Below are 23,774 nucleotides of genomic sequence, written 5' to 3' on the forward strand. Positions count from 1 at the left end.
ACACACGTCTATTTCCCAAAGACAACCTCTGGATATGACTCTGAGCACGTGTACTCAAATTCTTTGGTCGACCATGGAGAGGCCTGTTCTGAGTGGAACCTGTCCTGTTAAACCGCTGTATGGTCATGGCCACCGTGCTGCAGCTCAGTTTCAGGGTCTTGGCAATCTTCTTATAGACTAAGCCATCTTTATGTAGAGCAACAATTCTTTTTTTCAGATCCTCAGAAAGTTCTTTGCCATGAGGTGCCATGTTGAACTTCCAGTGACTAGTATGAGAGAGTGAGAGCGATAACACCAAATTTAACACACCTGCTCCCCATTCACACCTGAGACCTTGTAACACTAACGAGTCACATGACACCGGGGAGGGAAAATGGCTAATTGGGCCCAATTTGGACATTTTCACTTAGGGGTGTACTCACTTTTGTTGCCAGCAATTTAGACATTAATGGCTGTGTGTTGAGTTATTTTGAGGGGACAGCACATTTACACTGTTTTACAAGCTGTACACTCACTACTTTACATTGACAAAGCAATCATGTGGAAGAAGGTGATCTGGCCAGATGAGACCAAAATTTAACTTTTTGGCCTAAAAGCAAAATGCTATGTGTGGGGGAAAACTAACACTGCACATCACCCTGAACACACCATCCCCACCGTGAAACATGGTGGTGGCAGCATCATGCTGTGGGGATGCTTTTCTTCAGCAGGGACAGGGAAGCTGGTCAGAGTTAATGGGAAGATGGATGGAGCCAAATACAGGGCAATCTTAGACAAAAACCCGTTAGACTCTGCAAAAGACTTGCGATTGGAGTGGAGGTTCACCTTCCAGCTGGACAACGACCCTAAACATACAGCCAGAGCTACAATTGAATGGTTTAGATCAAAGCATATTCATGTGTTAGAATGGCCCAGTCAAAGTCCAGACATAAATCCAATTGAGAATCCGTGGTAAGAATTGAAAATTGCTGTTCACAGACGCTCTCCATCCATTCTGACAGCTTGAGCTATTTTGCAAAGAAGAATGAGCAAAAATGTCACTCTCTAGATGTGCAAAGATAGTAGAGACATCCCCAAAAAGACTTGCAGCTGTAATTGCAATGAAAGGTGGTTCTACGAAGTATTGACTCGGGGGGCTGAATACAAATGCACACCACACTTTTCACACATTTATTTGTACAACATCTGGAAAAACATTTATCATTTTCCTTCCACTTCACAATTATGTGCCTCTTTGTGTTGGTCTATTGCAAAAAATCCCAACAAAATACATTTACGGTACGTTTTTGGTTGTAACATGACAAAATGTGAAAAATTTCAAGGGGTATGAACACTTTTCAAGGCACTGTATAATAAAATATTTACAAAAATGTGAGGGGTGTACTTTTTCCATGGATTAGGAATATATATTATTAATTAACAAGCAGATATAGCAATCTTACAGTTTGTATCTGAGCGGCATCAGTGGCAAGTCTGGTTGTTAAAGCTCCTGTATTATTTTTCTTGTCATCAAACCAGGATATTTCCTTTGGAGTGAGAAAGGGATGTTAGAGTATAGTATCACTTATATAAACTGGTAGTTTATGTACAGGTAAAACGTCTATTACTTCCACACTAACCTGGCGTAACATTGCTTTGAATGCCATCTGTCTCAGGCGCATAGTGAGGACTTCCCCCGATCTTCCAAACATAAATCCCTGCAAATGCAGGTGGATATAAGAAAATGGAATATGAAAGATGAAGTAAATGAGCTTTGACAAGTATCTTATCTACCCACTTTCATATCATAGAGACTGAGTATTTGATCCTGTTCCAGTTTCTTTTTTATCAAATGATTCTTTCTTTCCATATGTCAGCTTAAAATGTCGTTTTTAAAAGGTGTTTTTGCAGGTTATTTCAAAGTACAAGAGTACAAGAAATAAAACATAACACATACACATGCATACTAGTTTAAAGCTGGGGTAAATAACCAGTAATAAGTCTAACAATCTGGGTCAGCTTGAGATTTTAACTGTTAAATATTAACACACATTTCCCACATTTTCTTCCAATTATAAATGTGTTTACCTGTGTAAAATATGTAAAGAAGGATGCCACACCAATCATAGTAATTATGATGGAGTAGATGTTAATTTCACGTTGAATCAAAGCAGAATCATCAGTTCCAAATATCTGTAAAAAAGTTAAATTAGTTAATATAGCACATGTATGGATATAATGAAATGTATGTCAACGAAACATAGAAACCCATTGTTATACAGAGACACTTTCCCAAATAACTCACGCCAAAAAAAAAAAAAAATTCTAAAATCATTTAATCAATTTCCAAGCTCAGTTTGCTTATGACCACAGAGCAACGTATATTCAATTAGTGCATGCTTACAAAATTATTGTATTTTAAAGAAAACCTGTACTAAAAAAAAAAAAAAATAGGGCTGAACCAATGTCATTGATACTTCATTACAAGTAAATATAAACTATAGAAAAAATAAGTATACAGATCTTAAATTCTGACTGACAGTTGCTGTGTTCTTGTTCAGTGATTGAGAGATGACTGAAGCCAAGGAAAGCCAGGAAATTAACACTTTTAAAAAATAGTCAGCAGTGATGCCCTACATATTTCGGTAACCTTCCATTGCTATAATTATCTATAGTAGTTTTACCTACAATATACTTTGATATAAAAATACTTACTGCTATGAATTTGGCAAATATAATGCTGAAACCTGGATGGGCCGCTCCATTTACCGATGCTGCAAGGATTCCAAACAAGATATAAGGCCACTCTGATTTATTCAATTTAAGTAGTCTAAAAAATGAAATTTCTGGAAGCTTTTCCTGAAAAAAAAAAAAAAAAAAAAGAAACATAGTGTTTATGGTTAGAACTTTAGTCTGGCAGTGTTGGGGTCCTAGGTTTGATTACCACTAAGGACACCAGTGCATAGCATTTTACTTTTACTTTCTTCATATCTGGGTAGATTTTATAATCCAAAGGGAAACAAAAAACTGGTAAGCCAAAATAATTTACTCCAAAATTCAATCTGTATACATATATATGTGTCTGTAGCAGAAAAGTTGGCCTGTATGTAGGCAGTTGAAGTCTTTTTACTCCACTGTAGGTGGTACTTAACCACAGGACCATTGCAGTGGGAGGGGAAGTCAAGAGGAACATAGTTCCTGGGTCACTGGGGAAGCTATTTGATAGGATGCTGCTGCCCCATGTGACTCTAGCAGCCATCTTGGGTCAGTCAGAGCCTATTTAAGGCCCTGCCTCCCAGGCATACATTTACCATGTGGGTAGTGTAGGGACAGGTCACCCACCTGAAAGGGACAGTGATTATAAGTAATGAGAGGTTCCAGATGAGTAGGAAAATGACAGGATGATGCCATTCTTCATGGAGACCTCCCCATTTGGGCAGGGAGTGACCAGGCTACATTCCACCCCTCAAAACAGATGCTGTTGGCATATTCCAGACCTGCTCTGCTACACACCACTGTTGCATTTTGTGAGTGTTCCCAGTCGAACACTTTCCCACCAGGATTGTGAATTGCTGAACTTTAACATTGATACAAGTTCTGTTCTCTGCAACTGGACTCTGAGTGTTTACTGCCACTGCAACACACTTTACCTCCTCACATGTAGGCTTATGCAAGCAAAAGAGACTGATGTGAATAACTTTATACACTCTATGGAATATTTCAGCTCTCTATGACTATGTAGATAAGTAAAAAAAGATTCTTATCTGCGGACATGCCTAATCATGTTTAAAATTGAACTTCGGTTAAAAGTTAAGTTACCCTTGCAGTGGGGCTTCCCCTGTTCAACTCATCCTATGTTTGTCTGGTTACCACTGATTTAACTTTGATTTGTGATTGTTTTGCTGATGGAATATTATTGTTGGGTATCAGGCCTTGTCTCAGGGGGCTTTGTGGTAATAATTGATATATTATATATACATATACATACACACACACACAGTATCTCACAAAAGTGAGTACACCCCTCAAATTTTGGGAAATATTTTATTATATCTTTTCATGTGACAACACTGAATAAATGACACTTTGCTACAATGTAGTGAGTATACAACTTGTATAACAATGTATAAATTTGCTGTCCCCTCAAAAACACTCAACACACAGCCATTAATGTCTAAACCGCTTGCAACAAAAGTGAAAATGTCCAAATTGTGCCCAATTAGCCATTTTCCCTCCCCGGTGTCATTTGACTCATTAGTGTTACAAGGTCTCAGGTGTAAATAGGGAGCAGGTGAGTTAAATTTGGTGTTATCCCTCTCACTCTCTCATACCTGTCACTGGAAGTTCAACATGGCACCTCATTGCAAAGAACTCGCTGAGAATCTGAAAAAAAAAGAATTGTTGCTCTACATAAAGATGGCCTAGGCTAAAAGGAAGATTGCCAAGACCCTGAAACTGAACTGCAGCACAGTGGCCAAGACCATACAGAGGTTTAATGGGACAGGTTCCACGCACAATAGGCCTCAACATGGTCGACCAAAGAAGTTGAGTGCACGTGCTCAGCATCATATCCAGAGGTTGTCTTTGGGAAATAGATGTAGGAGTGCTGCCAGCTTTGCTGCAGGGGTTGAAGGGGTGGGGGGTCAGCCTGTCAGTACTCAGACCTTACGCCGCACACTGCATCAAATTGGTCTGCATGGCTGTAATCCCAGAAGGAAGTCTCTTCTAAAGATGATGCACAAGAAAGCCTACAAACAGTTTACTGAAGCAGACTAAGGACATGGATTACTGGAACCATGTCCTGTGATCTGATGAGACCAAGATAAACTTATTTGGTTCAAATGGTGTCAAGCGTGTGTGTGGTGGTAACAAGGTGAGGCGTCCAAAGACAAGTGTGTCTTGCCTACAGTCAAGCATGGTGGTGGGAGCGTCATGGTCTGGGGCTGCATGAGTGCTGCCGGCACTGGGGGAGCTACAGTTCATTGAGGGAACCATGAATGCCAACATGTACTGTGACATACTGAAGCAGAGCATGATCCCCTCCCTTCGAAGACTGGGCCACAGGGCAGTATTCCAACATGATAACAACCCTGAACACACCTCCAAGACGACCACTGCCTTGCTAAAGAAGCTGAGGGTAAAGGTGATGGACTGGTCAAGCATGTCTCCAGACCTAAACCCTATTGAGCATCTGTGGGGCATGCTCAAGTGGAAGGTGGAGGAGCGCAAGGTCTCTAACATCCACCAGCTCTGTGATGTTGTCATGGAGGAGTGGAATAGGACTCCAGTGGCAACCTGGGAAGCTCTGGTGAACTCCATGCCCAAGAGGATTAAGGCAGTGCTGGAAAATAATGGTGGCCACACAAAATATTGACACTTTGGGCCCAGTGTGGACATTTTCACTTACATAGTTACATAGTTAGTCAGGTTGAAAAAAGAGTCCACCTAGTTCAACCATAAAAAAATGAATAAAATTAAAAAAAACATACAATCCCATATACCCAATCCTATACCCACAGTTGATCCAGAGGAAGGCGAAACCCTCCCCCCCTCAGAAAAGCAGGATCCAATTTGCTACAGCAGGGGAAAAAATTACTTCCTGATCCCAGAGAGGCAATCGGATTTTCCCTGGATCAACTTTACCTATAAATGATAGTACCCAGTTATATTATGTACATTTAGGAAAGTATCCAGGCTTTTCTTAAAGCATTCTACTGACCTGGCCACAAGATTTAGAAGTGTGTCTATGGGAATGTTTGACCATTCTTCCAGAAGCGTATTTGTGAGGTCAGGCACTGATGTGGACGAGAAGGCCTGGCTCTCAGTCTCCGTTCTAATTCATCCCAAAGGTGTTCTATCAGGTTGAGGTCAGAACTCTGTGCAGGCCAGTAACATTTCTCCACCTCAAACTCGCTCATCCATGTCTTCATAGACCTTGCTTTGTGCACTGGTTCAAATCATTTGGTGAAGGGGGATGATGGTGTGGGGTTTATTTTCAGGGGTTGGGCTTGGCCTCTTAGTTTCAGTAAAGGGAGCTTTTAAGGCGTCAGCATACCAAGACATTTTGGACAATTTCATGCTTCCAACTTTGTGGGAACAGTTTGGGGATGGCCCCTTCCTGTTCCAACGTTACTGCACACCAGTGCACAAACAAGGAGTTGAAGCTGTCATAGCTGCAAAGGGTGGGCCAACTCAATATTGAACCCTACGGACTAAAACTGGGATGCCATCAAAGTTAATGTGTGTGTAAAGGCAGGCATCCCAATACTTTTGGTAATATAGTGTATATGTTCTTACAATACATAGATAGACCTTGAGAAGGTCAAGGAAAAGAACACAAGGGCCCATCTTATTCAGCGGTTCCAGCGGGGGTAGCACTTCATAGGGATGATGTTAAGTCAGGTATGACTTCAGAATTAAAACTAAAAGTTCAACTCCAGACAAAAAAATACTTTGCAATAGAGCAGGGAAAAATTAAACTTCTGCCAGTTGGTATTGTTTTTGCTGGTTGCGACCCCACTTTGGAGATTTTCTTAATTTCATGGGAAATCATGGGATAGTCATAGGAAATCATTACAATCAGATCACAAACAGCAATAAAAACGTGTTTTTAAGTTGATTGGAGAAAACTTAGAACATCTGCCAGAAGTTTTTGATTGAGGGTTAAGTCATTCTTAGCCCTCAAGGTAAAAATACTTTTATACATCAGTTTCCATCATGGAAAGTATTGGTTATACCATTGTTTGCAATATAAGGGTTTCATTTGCATGGTTTTAAATGTCTATGCAAAAACCTCCATATTACCTTCTCTTCAACCTCTGCAACATCATCTTCCTCCCCTTTTTCAGATATGGAGAATTTTCCAGTTGACATATTGGAGTTTATCCTCTGTACTAAAGATGGCTTCTCCAGTTTCCCTTGTCCTGTTTCAGTTTCCACTGTTGTCTGTATGGCCTAAAAATAATCACAATAATGGAGAGATTAATATTCTTGTTAAGATCTCAATCAAAACCTATATGTGATCATGTTATATCAATTGAAAGAAGGTGTTGCCCATCATTTGGACTGAGATTCTTATGCTAGTAATTCACAGTACCTGAGCTGTTGCGAGTGAATGATATATTGCTTTCCTCTCCATTAATTCCAAATGAGTTCCTTTTTCAGCCAAAGCACCATTCTCCAAAACTACAATGAGATCTGCCGTCCACACAGTGCTCAAACGGTGAGCAATAACAATTGTGGTACGCCCCTCACTGGCCTGAAAGAGAAAAGTCATAATTTTTGACTTACCACCTATAATATATGTGCAGTTGCTGTAAAAAACGATGGATGTAACTCTGTAGAAGATCCCAGTAATATTGCCGGTAAACACTACCTTGTCTAGGGCAGCTTGTACAACTGATTCACTCTCAGTATCCAGAGCTGAAGTAGCCTCATCCAGTAAGAGTATCTTAGGATTTCGGACCAAGGCTCTAGCTATAGCTATTCTTTGCTTTTGGCCACCACTAAGCTGGGCTCCTCTTTCTCCAACTAGGGTGTCAAATTTCTATAAAAAAGAAATGAGATAACATAAAAATTTTTTGTAATATTTTCATTACGATGTGCAACTACAAAAAAAAAAAAAAAAGTTGAATTTTCCCATTATCTCATATGTTGAATCTCCCCATTTATGTTTAATCCCCTCACTGCAGATGAGAGAATAATACAGAAACAATAAACTTCAAAAAGTCTTTTGCCCTTCAGGAACTTTTCAGGTACCTTAAAGTACATGCAAAGATATAGAAATATGGGCAAATCCGCTGTTTGTTCTTTGCTTCAGTTTTCATAAATCAATACCAATGGGCCTTGTTTATCACAACACAGTTGATTTCCTAAAGGTGTAGAACAGGGATATGCAATTAGCAGACCTCTAGCTGTTGCAGAACTACAAGTCCCATGAGGCATAGCAAGACTCTGACAGCCACAAGCATGACACCCAGAGGCAGAGGCATGATGGGACTTGTAGTTTAGTTTTGCAACAGCTGGAGGTCCGCTAATTGAATATCCCTGTTCTACTTCCTGGTGTAGAATGTGTACATTTCCAAAAGTGAATGTTCATTTTGCTTAGAAAATAAGGTGAAGCTGGGTTCATGTCAACCATCCAGTCATGTGCAAGCAAAAGCCCCTTTTAATCATTTATTTTGTGCATGACTAGGTAGTCAAACAAAACACAGCTTCTTTTTTTTACTAAGCTAAGTGAGCATACATTTTGCAAAGTAAACAATTTACATCTTTAGAAAATCAACCCCGGAGTTTGGGTGAAGAATTATCTCTGTTGACCATAGCACCATATACTGTATGCATTTTCCTTAAATTCCCATATACTGAAAGGAGTCAATGAAAATTAGATTCTGACTTTGGTTGTATATTAGCAATATACTGTAGCTTGATGGTATTCCACAGCCCAGGTGTACATATACTGAAGGGAGATTACTCATCTTCAACAAATGCTTCTGAGAGTGACATCTGCCTCACCGATGGTGCAGGAGCCAATTTAGATTTTATGACTATCACCCTCTAGGATTTTAGCAATAACCCCATAATCACAGGCAATATTGGTATTCAATAGAATGACTTGCTTCCATGGATATATTTATGAACAACCTTTTGTTTTACATTACCAACTATTGTTGTAGCTTGCAGATACTTACATCAGGAAGATCCATAATGAAGTTATAGGCATTGGCTTCTTTAGCCGCCCTCTCAATTTCTTCATCTGTCACATCTAATCTTCCATACTTAATGTTGCTTTTAATTGTTGTTCCAAAAAGTATAGGCTCTTGGCTGACCACACCAATTAATTCTCTGTATTGTCTGATATTTAGAGACCGTATATCATGGCCATCAACCAATATCTGATAAAAGGGACAGGATAAAACACATTAGTCAGAATAAAATACACATCTGCACATGTAATGCATAACGAATATCATTTAAATAATGTCCTTATTTTTTCACCTAATAGGACACGTAATATTCACAATATTCACATTATGGGAAAGGGAAAGAACCTCTATCAACTTTTAACTTTCTTATTCCAGTTGAAAAATGTCACATAGAACAGGGAGTGTGGAAAAATAACAACAAAAGCTTAAAGGGGTTGTAAAGTTATTTATTTTTTTTTTTTAAAATAACAAACATGTTATACTTACCTTCACTGTGCAGCTCGTTCTGCACAGAGTGGCCCCGAACCTGGTCTTCTGGGGTCCCTCGGCGGCTGTTTCAGCTCCTCCCCGCAAGCATTTACCACCTTCATGCGAGCTCCCTCGCACGGTGGTGAGTGCTTGCGGGCGCGCTCCCGTGATACAGCCGGCGGCTATAGCCGCTCGCTGTATCACTCGGCCCCGCCCCCCGGCGCGCCGCGTCATCGGATGTGATTGACAGCAGCGCGAGCCAATGGCTGCGCTGCTTTCAATCCATCCACTGCAGCCAATCAGCGACCAGGCTGAGCTGCAATGAAGCTGACGAGGACGAGGAGCGAAGATTCGAGGCGTCAGGTAAGTAAAACGGGGGGCCTGGGGGCGGCGGTACTGTCAAAAGTTTTTTCACCTTAATGCATAGAATGCATTAAGGTGAAAAAATTTTTACCTTTACAACCCCTTTAAAGTGATTGTAAAATCTTGTTTTTCTTTCTATAAAAATAACAAACATGTTATACGTACCTACTCTGTGCAATGGTTTTGCACAGATCAGCCCTGATCTTCCTCTTCTCGGGTCCCTCTTAGGTGCTCCTGGCCCCTCCCTCCTGTTGAGTGTCCCCATAGCAAGCAGCTGTAATAGAGGGGAAATCTTCCAATAGTGACACTAGTTCTGGTGACCTGGGGGGTCCCCAAGAGATTTGATTAATTTTTATGGATTTCCTCTCACTTCCTGTTTGACTATGGGACAGTAAGTGAAGGGGAATCTCAGAAATGGGACACAGATGGCAAAAAAAAAAAAAAAAATCTGACAGGGGTTGTAACCCTCCCTTGCTCTTTGCCCATAGTTCTACTTTTTTTGCATTAGGATAGAAAACCTTCCACTAGCTATTTCCCCCATCACTAAACGCTTACCTGAACTCTCTATCATTTAAGTGCTGTGCCCGGCTGCAGGTCTTCTCCTCCTTTCCCACAGGCTGCATTGAGAATAGCAGGAGCCAATGATTCCTGCTTCTGTTAGTCAAATCCTGTGAGAAGGGAGGGAGAGATGAGGCCAGGGTGCCCATTTGGAAGCACACCAGAACAAAAAGAAACCCCCACAACAACTTGTTATTGGGGCACTCGGAAAAAAAGAGGGGGTACAGCACCATTAAGACTTTAATATCACTTTTAAGCTGACATTTAGGTGGGCATATTTTTGTATAGTTACAATTCTCCAACTGGAACCAATGTACGTATGCATGTCTCATACCTGAAAGATCCCCATGGAAGATGGAACTCACTCTAGTAGACACTGCAACTACAGTGATGGGCGCTAGCTTTCAGGTTCCATGCCAAGCAGGCTGCTCTGCTGATTAGTGAACACAGGAGGTCACTTGTTCAGCATGGGTGTCATTCAGAGAATACTTTGTGAGATTTTAATGTCACCGCCCCACCTCTCTACCTAGTCCAATCAGAGAATGCTTTGCAATCATTGAGAGAATTAAAATTATTCTCTGAATGAAAGGTGAATATAAGCTGGTTTGAAACTGTGAGCTTAGGAAGAGGTTGTCACTTTTGCCCTGAGCGGTTTAGCTTTACACTTATTAAATTATTAGTTAATACAAATAAGGTTCCCTTTTGAATAAATAAAACATAAATACCTCTCCGTCTTGTGGATCGTACAGTCTCTGCAGCAGCTGCACCGTTGTACTTTTACCACACCCACTTTGTCCTACCAGTGCCACTGTCTGACCAGATTTCACTGTCAGGTTAAATCCTTTCAGTACCTTCACAGAATAGAAGTGAAAATTATAAGCATTTTCCCTTTACTTTATGACCACACTCACACAAGAAATATGTTTTTCTCACACTCTGTATCCCATTAGAAAAAGAGTAAGAGCATGATTGTTATTTCATGAAATTTTAGATGGCAGACCCCACAATTAGTTTATTATGTGAAAATTTTTTTAAATTTTACGATACTAAACGTTTTGAAGAGATGGTATCTCTCAAGCATAACACATTTAGTTCTGGGGTCCTCAGATGAATGTCCCTTAAGGGTGTAACTCAAGGAGCAGTATGCTATGATCTCATTGCCATGTCAAAAAGTAATAATTAAAATGAATGCTTTATGATTTTGTTTTATACATTGTGGTGTATATGTATAATGGACTGAGTTTTATTCTGTTATCACTTTCATGGTCTCTCCTGATCCCTTGGAACTAGTTAATGAAAAGTTGGTTGCAGGAAAGCAGTGTAGAAGGATATTGTGCTCATAAAAGGCTCAGTACTGTAGAGCAAAGGGTGCTGCCACCATCTCAGAGCTGGGATCATTAGAAGCACCAAGTTATAAGTTTAAAGAGAGAAAACAGTGTCTGAGCACTAGCAATTTTTAAAGAGCTTTCAACCTAGCCAAGACTTTTTATGCAAACTTTGTTTAATACTTCAGTTTATGCTTATTGATAATGGAGTTCAGTGTTTTTATTATTGATAAACAATGCTGTAACTACCTATGTATTACACCGCAAAGATGCTCTAAGGCCCATGGGGTGGAACTTTCTTCTGGCTTTATTGTCAGATGTTTATTTACTGTATGCTTGTGAACAGGTAGTATATACATGGTATATTGATGATGCTTGCTGTCATCAATCTCTCATAACTAAAGCATCTATAAACCTTATAAAGTTCAGTTATGAACAGATCAGCGGTAGGGTCGACATCTATTCACGTATTTGTGTAGTCAATACTTGTCTCTAAAGACATAATATTTTGTTCATTCCTTTGCATGCATAGGTAGTGTGACGGGTGGGCCCTTGGAACACAGAATCCCTTGGAAAGGTTGGGAAACCCTTTTTTCAGCTCCCCATGCACCTCATCCTGGCACAGGGTGACCGAGAAAATATATTATGGATTACTTAAAATGGGACCGTAATATTTATCCACAATATCTCACAGGATATATGTAAAGACTATTCTTGGTTTGTTTGATTCTGAACTCAACATGTTAGTTGAGAGAGCTGATCACATTGTCTTCCGTACAATGTAGGAGACGGGCCGACTCCTGCTGGAGCTCCTGCTATTATGAGAAGGTGTCCTGTGCAGGGGTGGACTGACCATTCGGGCACTCGGGCACTGACTGAGGGCCCGGGGTCAGGGGGGCCCCATGAGTGGCTCAGTCTGCCCCTGGATGTGCCCACAGCTTATCATGCAGGATAGGGGAAGTTTATGCACCGTGGAGGCAGTGAGCTATGTCTTCCCTGCCTGCAGTTGATGAGGCTATATGAGAGGACTCAGGTGCTGGCCGGGATTACAGAGCGATCATGGAGCAATGAGGATGATAGCAGTGAAAGGCGCTCTGGCCACCTCTCCTCCTAGGGAATTCAGCAGAGGGGCGGGGCCACAGTATACAGCCATGCCGCGGGGGAATGCCAGTGAGAGCTGCAGAGTGAGGACAGAGTGGAGATAGCCACCTGACCTGCCTTGTGTGCAGAAGCAGGTCTGTGTGTAATCACTGCAGTTTAGTGTGTCTATTATCACCAGACAGGCTGACTGAGAGTTCCTTCTTCCCAGTGCCCATTTATCTGGTGCTATTCACTAGTACACTGATATCTGTACACTGAGTGCCACTCAGTGTACAGATAACAGTGTTGTATATAAGGAATAGCTCTCAGTATACAGATATCAGTGTTAGGGAAAAGCACTCAGTGTATAGATGTCAGTTATATATATATATATATATATATATATATATATATATATATATATATATATATAGGGAAAAGCACTTAGTGATATTCCCTATGTGTTACACTGACATCTATACACTGAGTGCTTTTCCCTAACACTGATATCTGTATATTGAGTGCTATTCCTTATATACAACACTGAGATATGTACACTTCGGCGGAAAGAACGATCAGTGGGAAGAATGTTCCTTACATTGGTAATCAGCAGAAAGAATGTTCCTTACATTGGTGGTCAGCAGAAAGAATGTTCCTTACATTGGAGGTCAGTGAGAAGAATGTTCCTCGCATTGGTGATCAGAGAGAATAATGTTTCTTACATTGGTGGTCAGAGAGAATAATGTTTATTACATTGGTGGTCAGTGAGAATAATGTTCCTTACATTGGAGTCACATCGGCTGCTTTAAGGGATTAGTTAATTAGCTCATGTTAATTAGGTTTCTGGTTACAGGTGTATTGTTAGAGTAATATGAGCAGGAGGGGGGACCTCCTCTTCTACTGTATATAAGACTTGTATTTTGGTTCTAATAAGCGGATGATGTAGAGTCCCCAGCAGAAATGCTGGCAACAGGGCAGAGTGCCATCAAACTCTGCCCAGTATCGGCAGCAACTGTGGAGTTCCAGGGTGCTGTGGCAGTCGGGCTCATCTCTCCAGCCACAGATTACAGAATGTATGGACTTAATGGACTGTTCATCAAAGGATGTTATAGATTATGCATCACCTGTTTAAGTACTAGCAGCAGGACAGTGTACTGCAGACCCCTGCTCCACACCTGTGGCAGTTTCGGAGGCTCGAGGTGAGAAGGTGATGGTTCCTCTTTTCCAGTGAATTTTAGAGATGCAGGGAGGAGATGCAGCCATTTCCCCTCCCCAACAAGGGTTCGTGCACCTGGGAGACAATACCAGTGAAAGGGAGTTCCAACAGCAGACGGCTCCCCAGAATGATGACAACAACCCAGCTGAAGCACTGGCAAGCGGACAGAGGGTCCAAGACCTCTGCCCCACACCCGCGACAGATCTGGAGGCCCAGGGTGAGGAGGTGGCAGTCACTCCCAAGCAGCAGATCAGGACCCAAGGAGAGAATGCCTTCGGGACCTCACAACTGCAGCTTGATTTGGTGTCGGTGGATGGGCCTGCTGTCTCCGCTAGCATAAACCCAGCAGAAGTGCTGGCAACCGGGCAGAGTGCTACCAACCTCTGCCAAGCATCGGCAACAACTACAGAGTTCCAGGGAGTCAGGGCAGTCAGCCTCCCTCCCCAACAGTTAGCCGGAGCAGATAGTGCGGGGTTTCCAGCCGAAGGGCTGGCAATAGGGCAGAGTGCTGTTGGCCTCTGCCCTCAACTTACAGAGGATGACTTTCCTGTAAAGGTGGATGGGACTTCAGTCTCCACCTGTATACCTCAGGGATGCAGTCGGCCCAGATGCCCAACAGCATGACGGACTGAGCCCAGCCACCCTGTCTTCTCTCCTGCGGCTAAAGAGACTCCAGGGGGAAGGACCAGTCAGCACTTTCCCCCCAGCAGCGGGTATGTTCTATGAGAGAGGCAGAGGGTGGCTGGGTGAGTAATGCTCTGTTTGGAACAATTTGTTTTGGGCACTGTGTGGGTACAGGCATTAGAGGAACTATGGACTAACTTTGGAGTCAACCTGTCTGGGGTCTCCTCCTGTGTTAGTCTTCTGCCGAAAGGGGAGAGATGTGATGGGAGGGCCCTTGGAACCCAGAATCCCTTGGAAAGGTTGGGAAACCCTTGTTTCAGCTCCCCATGCACCTCTTATGTCTAAGTTACCCTGACTGAGAAAATATATCTTGGATTACTTAAAATGGGACAGTAATTTTTATCCACCATATCTCCCAGGATATATGTAAAGACTATTCTTGGTTTGTTTGATTCTGAACTCAACATGTTAGTTGAGAGAGCTGATCACATTGGCCTCTGTACAATGTAGGGGACGGGCCGACTCCTGCTGGAGCTCCTGCTATTGGGAGAAGGTATCCTGTGTTTATACTTATGATAATGTATAATCTACTGTGTGAAGCTCGATGACAACAAGTCTGACCTGTAGTGAAATTCTGATTAATCATAACAGTGCCCAGGAGGGCATGGAGTCACATCGGCAGCTTTAAGGGATTAGTTAATTAGCTCATGTTAATTAGGTTTCTGGTTACAGGTGTATTGCTAGAGTAATATGAGCAGGAGGGGGGACCTCCTCTTCTACTGTATATAAGACTTGTATTTTGGTTCTAATAAACAGTCCATGTTCAGCAACTAAACAAGTATCGACTTGTTTTGTGCTTGTGAGCGGTTGGAATATCTGATATCTATATTCAGACTGGGAGGAAGCGGTATATAACGAAAGCATTCAAGTGGAGTGTGGGACGTTTCGTTACAGGTAGGAAGGTTGTGAATTTACTAAACAGATCTGTAGTATGTTACTGAAAGACATTTCCTTTACCTAACCCAAGAAGTTTAGATACGGAGTTATTTGTGGTGTTGTGCTATGGGTCCCATTACATCTGCCCCTGTCATAAGAACAGGCAAAACTTTCCCAACCTAAGTTTAAATATAAAAAAAAAAAACACTAAGTAGCTAACCAATAGCTACATGGTGAAGTACTATTATAATGAGACATGTCCAAGGAACACTTTGACTTAAATATCCCTTACCTGAACAGTTATTCTTGATGGATAGGAGAAATGCACATTTCTAAATTCTATGTTTCCCTTTATATTGTCCGGCTTGTATCCTTCTCTTGAAAAGCTGTCAATTTGGGATGGCTAGAATTATAAGAAGGATAATATGTTTTATTACTTGCAGCTCACTCATAAAGCTCTAAAGCCACTCTTCAACTCCAAGTGTTGAATTCAGACCCTAAAGGGAGTGATGTGAAAACAATCCCCTCTGGGTGATCAATGTACATTGCAAGGATATTAGCAAACTTTTTAACAGATTCCGACCTGCTTCCTCTCTGAAGAAAAAAACTTTTGATTATGCCAATCTGAACGAGAGTGGCTTTTTCATTTTTAATCAGCTGATGTACCTGCAGTGTTCTACTAAGCAAAAGAGTATGTCTACATCCCTTTAGAAGTGATTAACCTTTCGGGAGTAAACTCTGACTTGTGTTTTAGTGCAGACTGGAAAAAACGGTAAGCTTGAGGCCTATATAACTTTCTGTAGAACTAATTTTGAGCCTGCTCATCTTCCAGCTGGCCACCTTTTTTCTTGCTGGAACTTAGACCAAGTGGAACTGGACTAAGTGGTGGGTTAAAAACCAGAGTTGAAAACAGGAGGTTATAACAGGGGTCAAAGTACACGTGTAATGTGAGTACCTGAGTATTGTCTGAGTAGTGTGTGTGGATCAATAGTACCAGTGTATTGTGTGTACCTGTGTATTGCAAGTGCACGTAGGCTGCGAGTGCATGTGGTCTGCAAGTGCAGGTGGTCTGCGAGTGTACGTGGTCTGCGAGTGCACGTGGTCTGCGAGTGCACGTGGTCTGCGAGTGCACATTGGCTGCGAGTGCACAATGTCTGTGAGTTCACGTGGGCTGCGAGTGAACGCTGTCTGCGAGTGCACGTAGGCTGCGAGTACACGTGAGCTGCGAGTGCATGTTGTCTGCAAGTGCACGTAGGCTGCAAGTGCACATAGGCTGCGAGTGCACGTAGGCGGCGAGTGCACGTGGGCGGCGAGTGCACGTGGGCGGCGAGTGCATGTTGTCTGTGAGTGCACGTAGGCTGCAAATGCACGTAGGCTGTGAGTGCACGTGGTCTGCGAGTGCATGTTGTCGGCGAGTGCACGTGGGCAGCGAGTACCTGTGTATTGTCTTGTTGAGTACCTGTGTATTGTATTGTTGAGTATTAGTGTCAATCCTCATTAAATTAGTAGGTACGATGCCCGGCGGGTGTGGAGATGTGACTCGGTGTACATCGTTCGGCATGTATGCGTTGCTTGATCATCTGATGGAGGGCGAATACTGCTGTGCAAAATGTAAGCCCATTGTTTCCCTGGAAGCCCAGGTTCTGTATCTAGGGAAGCAACTGTCACCACTGAGAAGACCCTCCATACTAAAGGAGAGCCGGGAATGTACCCGGCAGGGGTCAGCACAGAGGCGGGTGGGGACAAAGAGGTTCAGGCACCAGAAAAGAGTAGATGGGTGACAGTCAGGAAGGATAGAGGGGGAAGTGCCAGGGAGGCCGGTCCAGGGCTGCAGCATCCCAATAAGTACTCTCCATTGAGTGACATTGGTGAAACTAGTCAGGGACCAGCACTGCTGGAGCTGAGGGACTCTCTTAGCTGCCAAGGGAAGAACTCCTCTAGTGAGCGTGGGAGGGAAAGCGAAAGGAAAGGATAGACAGATTCTGGTGGTTGGGGACTCAATTCTTAGAAGGACAGAGAGGGCAATATGTGACAAAGACCTGAAGCGCCAAACTGTATGTTATCTACCGGGCGCTAGGGTTCAGCACATCATGGGTCTGGTGGACAGATTACCGGGAGGGGCTGGGGAAGACCTGGCTGTCATGGTGCACATTGGCACCAATGACAAAGTCAGAGGCGGTTGGAGTGTCCTAAGGAAGGATTTTAGGTACTTGGGAGCTAAATTGAGGAAAAGGACATCCAAGGTAGTATTCTCAGGAATACTACCAGTACCTCGAGCCACACCATAAAAGGTAGAGGGAGATTAGGGAAGTAAACAAGTGGCTGAAGAACTGGCGTAGTAAGGAGGGGTTTGGCTTCCTGGAGGACTGGGCCGACTAAGGGACGGACGGACTTAAATGAAGAGGGTGCAGATCTGCTGGGAGTAAAGATGGCTAAAAAGTTAGAGGGGTTTTTAAAATAGGCAACGGGGGGAGGGTCCAGAGGTAGAGATAGTCAGCGCGGAAAATAGTCCAGAGGGTAGTATTAGGGGCATTAGTGGTAGATTGACTAAAGCACATAAACCTAAGGTAAGCATAGTAACAAGTCCTAGTTGCAATCTCAGAACACCCAATAAGAGGATAGTATGCAACCGGTCTAAACTACGTGGCATGTTCACCAATGCCAGGAGCCTGGCGGACAAGATGAGTGAACTAGAGATACTGTTGTACGAGGAGGATTTGGATTTTGTTGGAATTTCAGAGACTTGGTTCAACAGCTCTCATGATTGGCTGGCAACCATTCAAGGGTATACCATTTATTGCAGGGATAGGGAGGGTAAAAAAGGGGGAGGGGTATGTCTATATATCAGGAATAATGTACAAGTGAATGTGAGAGATGACATCACTAAGGGAGCTAGGGAGGAGGTGGAATCCTTATGGGTAGAGCTCCAAAGGGATGAAGCTAAGAGGAAAATAATACTGGGAGTATGCTATAGGCCCCCTAACCTGAGGGAGGAGGGGGAGACAGACCTCCTATCACAAATTGGCTTAGCAGCAAGGATGGGAAGTGTTATCATAATGGGGGATTTTAATTATCCAGACATAGACTGGGCGGAGGGAACCGTGCATTAGTCTAAGGCTCGCCAGTTCCTTAATGTCTTGCAGGACAATTTCTTGGTTCAGATGGTAGACGGAACAACTAGAAATAAATAATTACTAGATCTACTGATTACCAACAACACAGACCTGATCACGGATGTGGAAATATGGGGCAATTTAGGAAACAGCGATCACATGTCAATTGGCTTCAGTATAAATCACACAAATAGGAAACATAAGGGAAATACAAAGACACTAAATTTCAAAAGAGCCAACTTTCCTAAACTACGAACCTTGCTAGAAGGCATAAATTGTGATAAAATCTTAGGAACAAAAACACGGAGGAGAGATGGGTTCGCTTTAAGAGCATATTAAATAAGGACATTAGCCAGTGCATCCCATTGGGTAATACATTTAAACTTCAATGTAAAAATGCAAATAAAAGCAAAAGAGAAGGCCTTCAAAAAATACAAGATTGAGGGATCATCATAAGCATTTAGACTTTATAAAGAATGCAACAAATGAAATGTGAAATGTAAGGGTCCGATTAGGGTGGCTAAAATAGAACACGAAAGACACATAGCACAGGAGAGCAAAAAAAAATCCCACAAAATTCTTTACGTATGTAAACAGTAAAAAAGGGAGGACAGACCATATTGGCCCCATAAATAATGAGGAAGAACATCTGGTTACAAAGAATGGGGAGATGGCAAAGGTATTGAATGTATTCTTCTCCTCAGTCTTCACGACGGAATCGGGGGGCTTCAGTAACCAAAACTGCAGTGTTAATCCTCGTGACACATCACGGGAAGCACCCTCATGGCTAACAGAGGACAGAATTAGACTTGGGAAACTTAACATGAATAAATCACTGGGACCGGATGGCTTGTACCCGAGGGTACTTAGGGAACTCAGTCAAGTAATTGCCAGACCATTGTTCTTAATTTTTACTGACAGTCTACTGACTGGAATGGTACCAGCAGGTTGGAGAAAAGCCAATGTAGCAACAATATTTAAAAAGGGCCCAAAATACATCCCTTGGGAATTACAGACCAGTTAGCCTAACATCAATAGTATGTAAGCTCTCGGAGGGGATGATAAGGGACTATGTACAATATTTTAGAAATGAAAACAGTATCATTAGCAGTAATCAGCATGGATTCATGAAGAATTTGTTCTTGCCAAACCAATCTATTAACCTTCTATGAGGAGGCAAGTTGCCATCTAGATAAAGGAAGTTCCGTAGACGTGGTGTATCTGGATTTTGCAAAAGCATTTGACATAGTTTCCCATAAACGTTTACAGTACAAAATAAGGTCAGTTGGCATGGACCATAGGGTGAGTACATGGATTGAAAACTGGCTACAAGGGCGAGTTCAGAGGGTGGTGATAAATGGGGAATACTCAGAATGGTCAGGGGTGGGTAGTGGGGTTCCACAGGGTTCTGTGCTGGGACCAATCCCATTTAATTTCTTCATAAACGACCTGGAGGATGGGGTAAACATTTCAATCTCTGTATTTGATACTAAGTTAAGCAGGGCAATAACTTCTCCGCAGGATGTGGAAACCTTGCAAGAAGATCTGAACAAATTAATGGGGTGGGCGACTACATGGCAAATTTAATGTATAAAAATGTAAAATAATGCATTTGGGTGGCAAAAATATGAATGCAATCTATACACTAGTGGGAGAACCTCTGGGGGAATCTAGGATGGAAAAGGACCTGGGGGTCCTAGTAGATGATAGGCTCAGCAATGGCATGCAATGCCAAGCTGCTGCTAATAATGCAAACAGAATATTGGCATGCATTAAAAAAGGGATTTACTCCAGGGATAAAGCGATAATTCTCCCACTCTACAAGACTCTGGTCCAGCTTTACCTAGAGTATAAATCCAGAAATTCAAATGAAGTTCTACCGCTCAGGTAGATCCAAACCAAGCCAAGGTGCATGCGTCCTTTACCTCCAGAAAGGAGAGAGCCCCAGGTGCTGGCTAATGCTGGTACAAGCAGGTATGAGTGAAGAAATCTGGACAGCCACACACTGGAAAAAGTTATATTCCTCTTTATTCGTAGAACAGGATCATGGAGTACACAGGGCACCACAGTGGAGTGGTACAGAAAAGCATCTTTTTACATAAGACCACGTTTGGAACTGATTGTTCCTTAGAACATTATTTTTGCATCATCTATGCACTATTATTTTATATATTTCTAATTTTATTTTCATTTTTACTTTTATGCCCACATATTTCACTTTTCTGTCCTATTACCCCACTTGTTTCATAGTACACTTTTATTACACGAATATGACATCTATTCACGGTAATTAGGTCATTTTTACATCTCATTTCTCACTTTTTTTTTCTTTTTCATCATTTATTTCCCATTTCTTCTTATCCGTTTCTTATACACCTACTAATCATGGGTGTTCCCACTTTTAACAACTTGTTACTCAAGGACAGGTGTAGAGATCTCACACGGTTGGTTCACAGCTGTTTTGAATCTTTTCACCATTACATGGTCACATGTCCGTTTATTTTGAGTATATATGTGGTTTTTATTCCCATGTTTGTCAGCTATGAGTAAGCACTTAGTGTAAGTGTGAAACATGTCAGATGCTTTTCTGTACCACTCCACTGTGGTGCCCTGTGTACTCCATGATCCTGTTCTACGAATAAAGGCGAATATAACTTATTCCGGTGTGCGGCTGTCCAGATTTCTTTGTTCATACCTGCTCTCACCTAGGGTGTGCTGTCCAGTTCTGGGCACCAGTCCTCAGGCAGGATGTAATGGAAATGGAGCGAGTACAAGGAAGGGCAACAAAGCTAATAAAGAGTCTGGAGGATATTAGTTATGAGGAAAGGTTGTGAGCACTGAACTTATTCTCTCTGGAGAAGAGACGCTACCATACTGGTGACCCAACAATAGGGATATACAAGGTAATACTGACATATAATCACACACATAGTTTGGACTTGATGGACTTGTGTATTTTATAAACCTCACCTACTATGTAATCACACAAGCAGGAAATGGCATTTCTGGGGGCACTCCGCAAACCATCTGTGTACAGAATGCCTCCAGATGGCCATATTGCATATTGTCTAAGTCCGTGAGTAAACTTTATTACATAAGTTACTTTAAAGGAGATCTATCACAGTTCTGTCACCAATGGGACAAAGTACTTGTACAACTTTACCCCATGTTGCTATGTGCTTTCTAACCCCAGCTATGAGGTTCAACCTGTACCTTCCACTCTTGCAGTGGCCAATCAAAATCTGTTATGCAGGAAATGGCTTCTTCATAATGGCATTGTGTCTTGGCTGTGAGCACTTTCCCAAGACAAGCAGCAGTAAGAGGACTGTGGAGGGAGGGTAACGTGTCAGCATCTGCATTCTTCTTGCAACTGCTTATCTCAGGAAAGTGCTCAGAGCCAAGACAAGCTTGAATGTCAGCCTTTGAAGTGCCCCCTTACTGAAATGCAGCATAAACTTAAAAAAAAACACCTGCTGATGAGATCCTGGGGAATGGTGGTACTCCAAATCTCGCAAAAAATATACTACAGCACAGTTCTAGTGGTGTCTTCTAAGTGAGATTTGGAATTTTGGAATGCTCTACATTCCCCAGGATCTTTCTCCAAGAAGGATGATCTCACCCTCACCTAGGCACCACAGGCAAAAAGGGGGGGGGGGGATATACTATATATTTTTCCTATTCCCTAAGGTTGTTTTTTTTTTTATACTGCTTTTCTGCAAGGGGGAGGATTCACTTAAATGTGGTATGTTATAGTGTACTTGTAGATACAAATATTAATTGGTGTAGTTTTTCTTTCATTATATTTAAGTGATTTTAATTTTAAAAGGTAAGCAGATGTTCAGAAGCAGACTGTTTTCCCTTCTAGGGGGTCAGCACTGAAAACACTAATCTGGATTTTTTCATAAAGTTTAATATTTATATTGTATAATGCTCAGTTTCCCACCTGATCAATGATGTTGAAGATGTTATAGGCAGCACCTCTTGCCACAGAAAAAGCTTCAAGATGAGAAGCTGCCTGACCAAGACAATAGCTGCTGAAGACCACACTGAAGAAGACCTGTAAGTTTAATAGGCAACTAATTACATAATAAAATAATGTACATGTTTATAACATTATATTTCTCCGCTATTTAAATTGCCTACACATAAATGTCTACATATAAGATAGCTATTACTAACAATCCATTTTGGATAAAGCAGTTATTTGCATCCTGCCATTTCTATTCAACTCCTTGGTGAAATTGAGTATGAAATTGTTTTGAATTTTTATTTATTTAATATGGTTGGAGCTAAAAAACTAAACAATATTATATAAAAAAAACCTCTTGGTTCACATTTCATATTTTCTAGCTTACCTTATCTGCTTTCCAACAAAAAATGTTTACAGAGTTTAATAGCTAGGGCTGAATTTTATACAGAGAACTGAATAAGTGGAAGATGTGACTAATCCCCCCCCCGCCCAATGCCATTCTCTTCCTCCCTCCTGTTTTCTGTAGATGACTGTGATACAATGTTTTAATTAGAGAGAGACAGCTTCTACTGTACTCTCTTTTCAAAAACCCATAGTGCTCTTTAAATTGTTTATTTTTTATTTTTTAATAACCAGAACAATTATAGATTTACTAAAGTCAAAATGTAGAACTTACCAACATAATTTTACCAACTGTATATTCTTTTCCATTCAACACTAACGTTGTTCCATACCAAAAACCAAGTGCATAGGAAGCATAAATGATAAAGAACATAATTCCAACAGCCAATTGGGAAGTGATAGCCTTTTTTATACCAATTTTTTTAGCTTCTCCCAAGTTATTTGTGTATCTGAATATAGAAAAGAATACACAGAAGAAAAAGTAAGTAACATTTTTTTTCAGCACACACACAAACATCTACTAAATATTTGTAAAACTACTTGTGTGTTTATATATACATGAAGGTGATAAAAACCTTTTAATTTCTTTCTCCTGTCCTCCAAATGCCACCACTGTCCGTATGGAGGAGAGGACCTCTTCAGCCACAGCTCCAGCCTTTGCATATGCCGTAAGCTCCTTGCTTGTCAGTGATACCATCATCTAAGGAATTGCAATAAGTCAGTATTCAGCTAAGGCTTAAAGGGAATCTACAATGAGAGATGATGGAGGCTGCCATTGCTGACCTATGCATTTGAAAATTCTAGTTCCCTGGCTGCAATGCTGATTCTTTGTCTTCAATATTGACAGAGTGGTTGTCCCTGAACAGGTTTAGAGATAAGGATTTCTGACACTTATTTAGAGAATGCATGTTCCAGGTGTTTTGTAATTTTCCCTGGCAATTTCAGGAAGCCAGCAATGGCAGTCACCATAATTCTTTCATGACAGTATCAAATGTGATTTTTAAAATATGGAAGTTTATTAACCACTTGCCTACT

At 41.7% G+C, this 23,774-nt stretch overlaps 1 protein-coding gene across 3 annotated transcripts in view; it reads right to left on the reverse strand.

Annotated features, from left to right (window-relative positions):
- The window catches only part of ABCB5 (ATP binding cassette subfamily B member 5), an 82,437-nt gene that overhangs the window by 26,315 nt on the left and 32,348 nt on the right, over positions 1–23,774 (reverse strand). For all 3 annotated transcript variants that reach the window (XM_073630046.1, XM_073630047.1, XM_073630048.1), the window contains 13 exons: positions 23,315–23,439; positions 23,014–23,188; positions 22,311–22,424; positions 15,547–15,657; positions 10,799–10,924; positions 8,670–8,873; positions 7,355–7,525; positions 7,076–7,237; positions 6,784–6,933; positions 2,695–2,838; positions 2,068–2,172; positions 1,620–1,697; positions 1,443–1,526 (listed from right to left, as the gene is read on the reverse strand). In XM_073630046.1, coding sequence (XP_073486147.1) covers positions 1,443–1,526; positions 1,620–1,697; positions 2,068–2,172; positions 2,695–2,838; positions 6,784–6,933; positions 7,076–7,237; positions 7,355–7,525; positions 8,670–8,873; positions 10,799–10,924; positions 15,547–15,657; positions 22,311–22,424; positions 23,014–23,188; positions 23,315–23,439 — 1,749 coding nt within the window. The remainder of the gene's footprint in view (positions 1–1,442; positions 1,527–1,619; positions 1,698–2,067; positions 2,173–2,694; positions 2,839–6,783; positions 6,934–7,075; positions 7,238–7,354; positions 7,526–8,669; positions 8,874–10,798; positions 10,925–15,546; positions 15,658–22,310; positions 22,425–23,013; positions 23,189–23,314; positions 23,440–23,774) is intronic.

The sequence above is a fragment of the Aquarana catesbeiana genome, linkage group LG05, assembly GCF_042186555.1.
Source record: "Aquarana catesbeiana isolate 2022-GZ linkage group LG05, ASM4218655v1, whole genome shotgun sequence".
Lineage (NCBI taxonomy): Eukaryota > Metazoa > Chordata > Amphibia > Anura > Ranidae > Aquarana > Aquarana catesbeiana.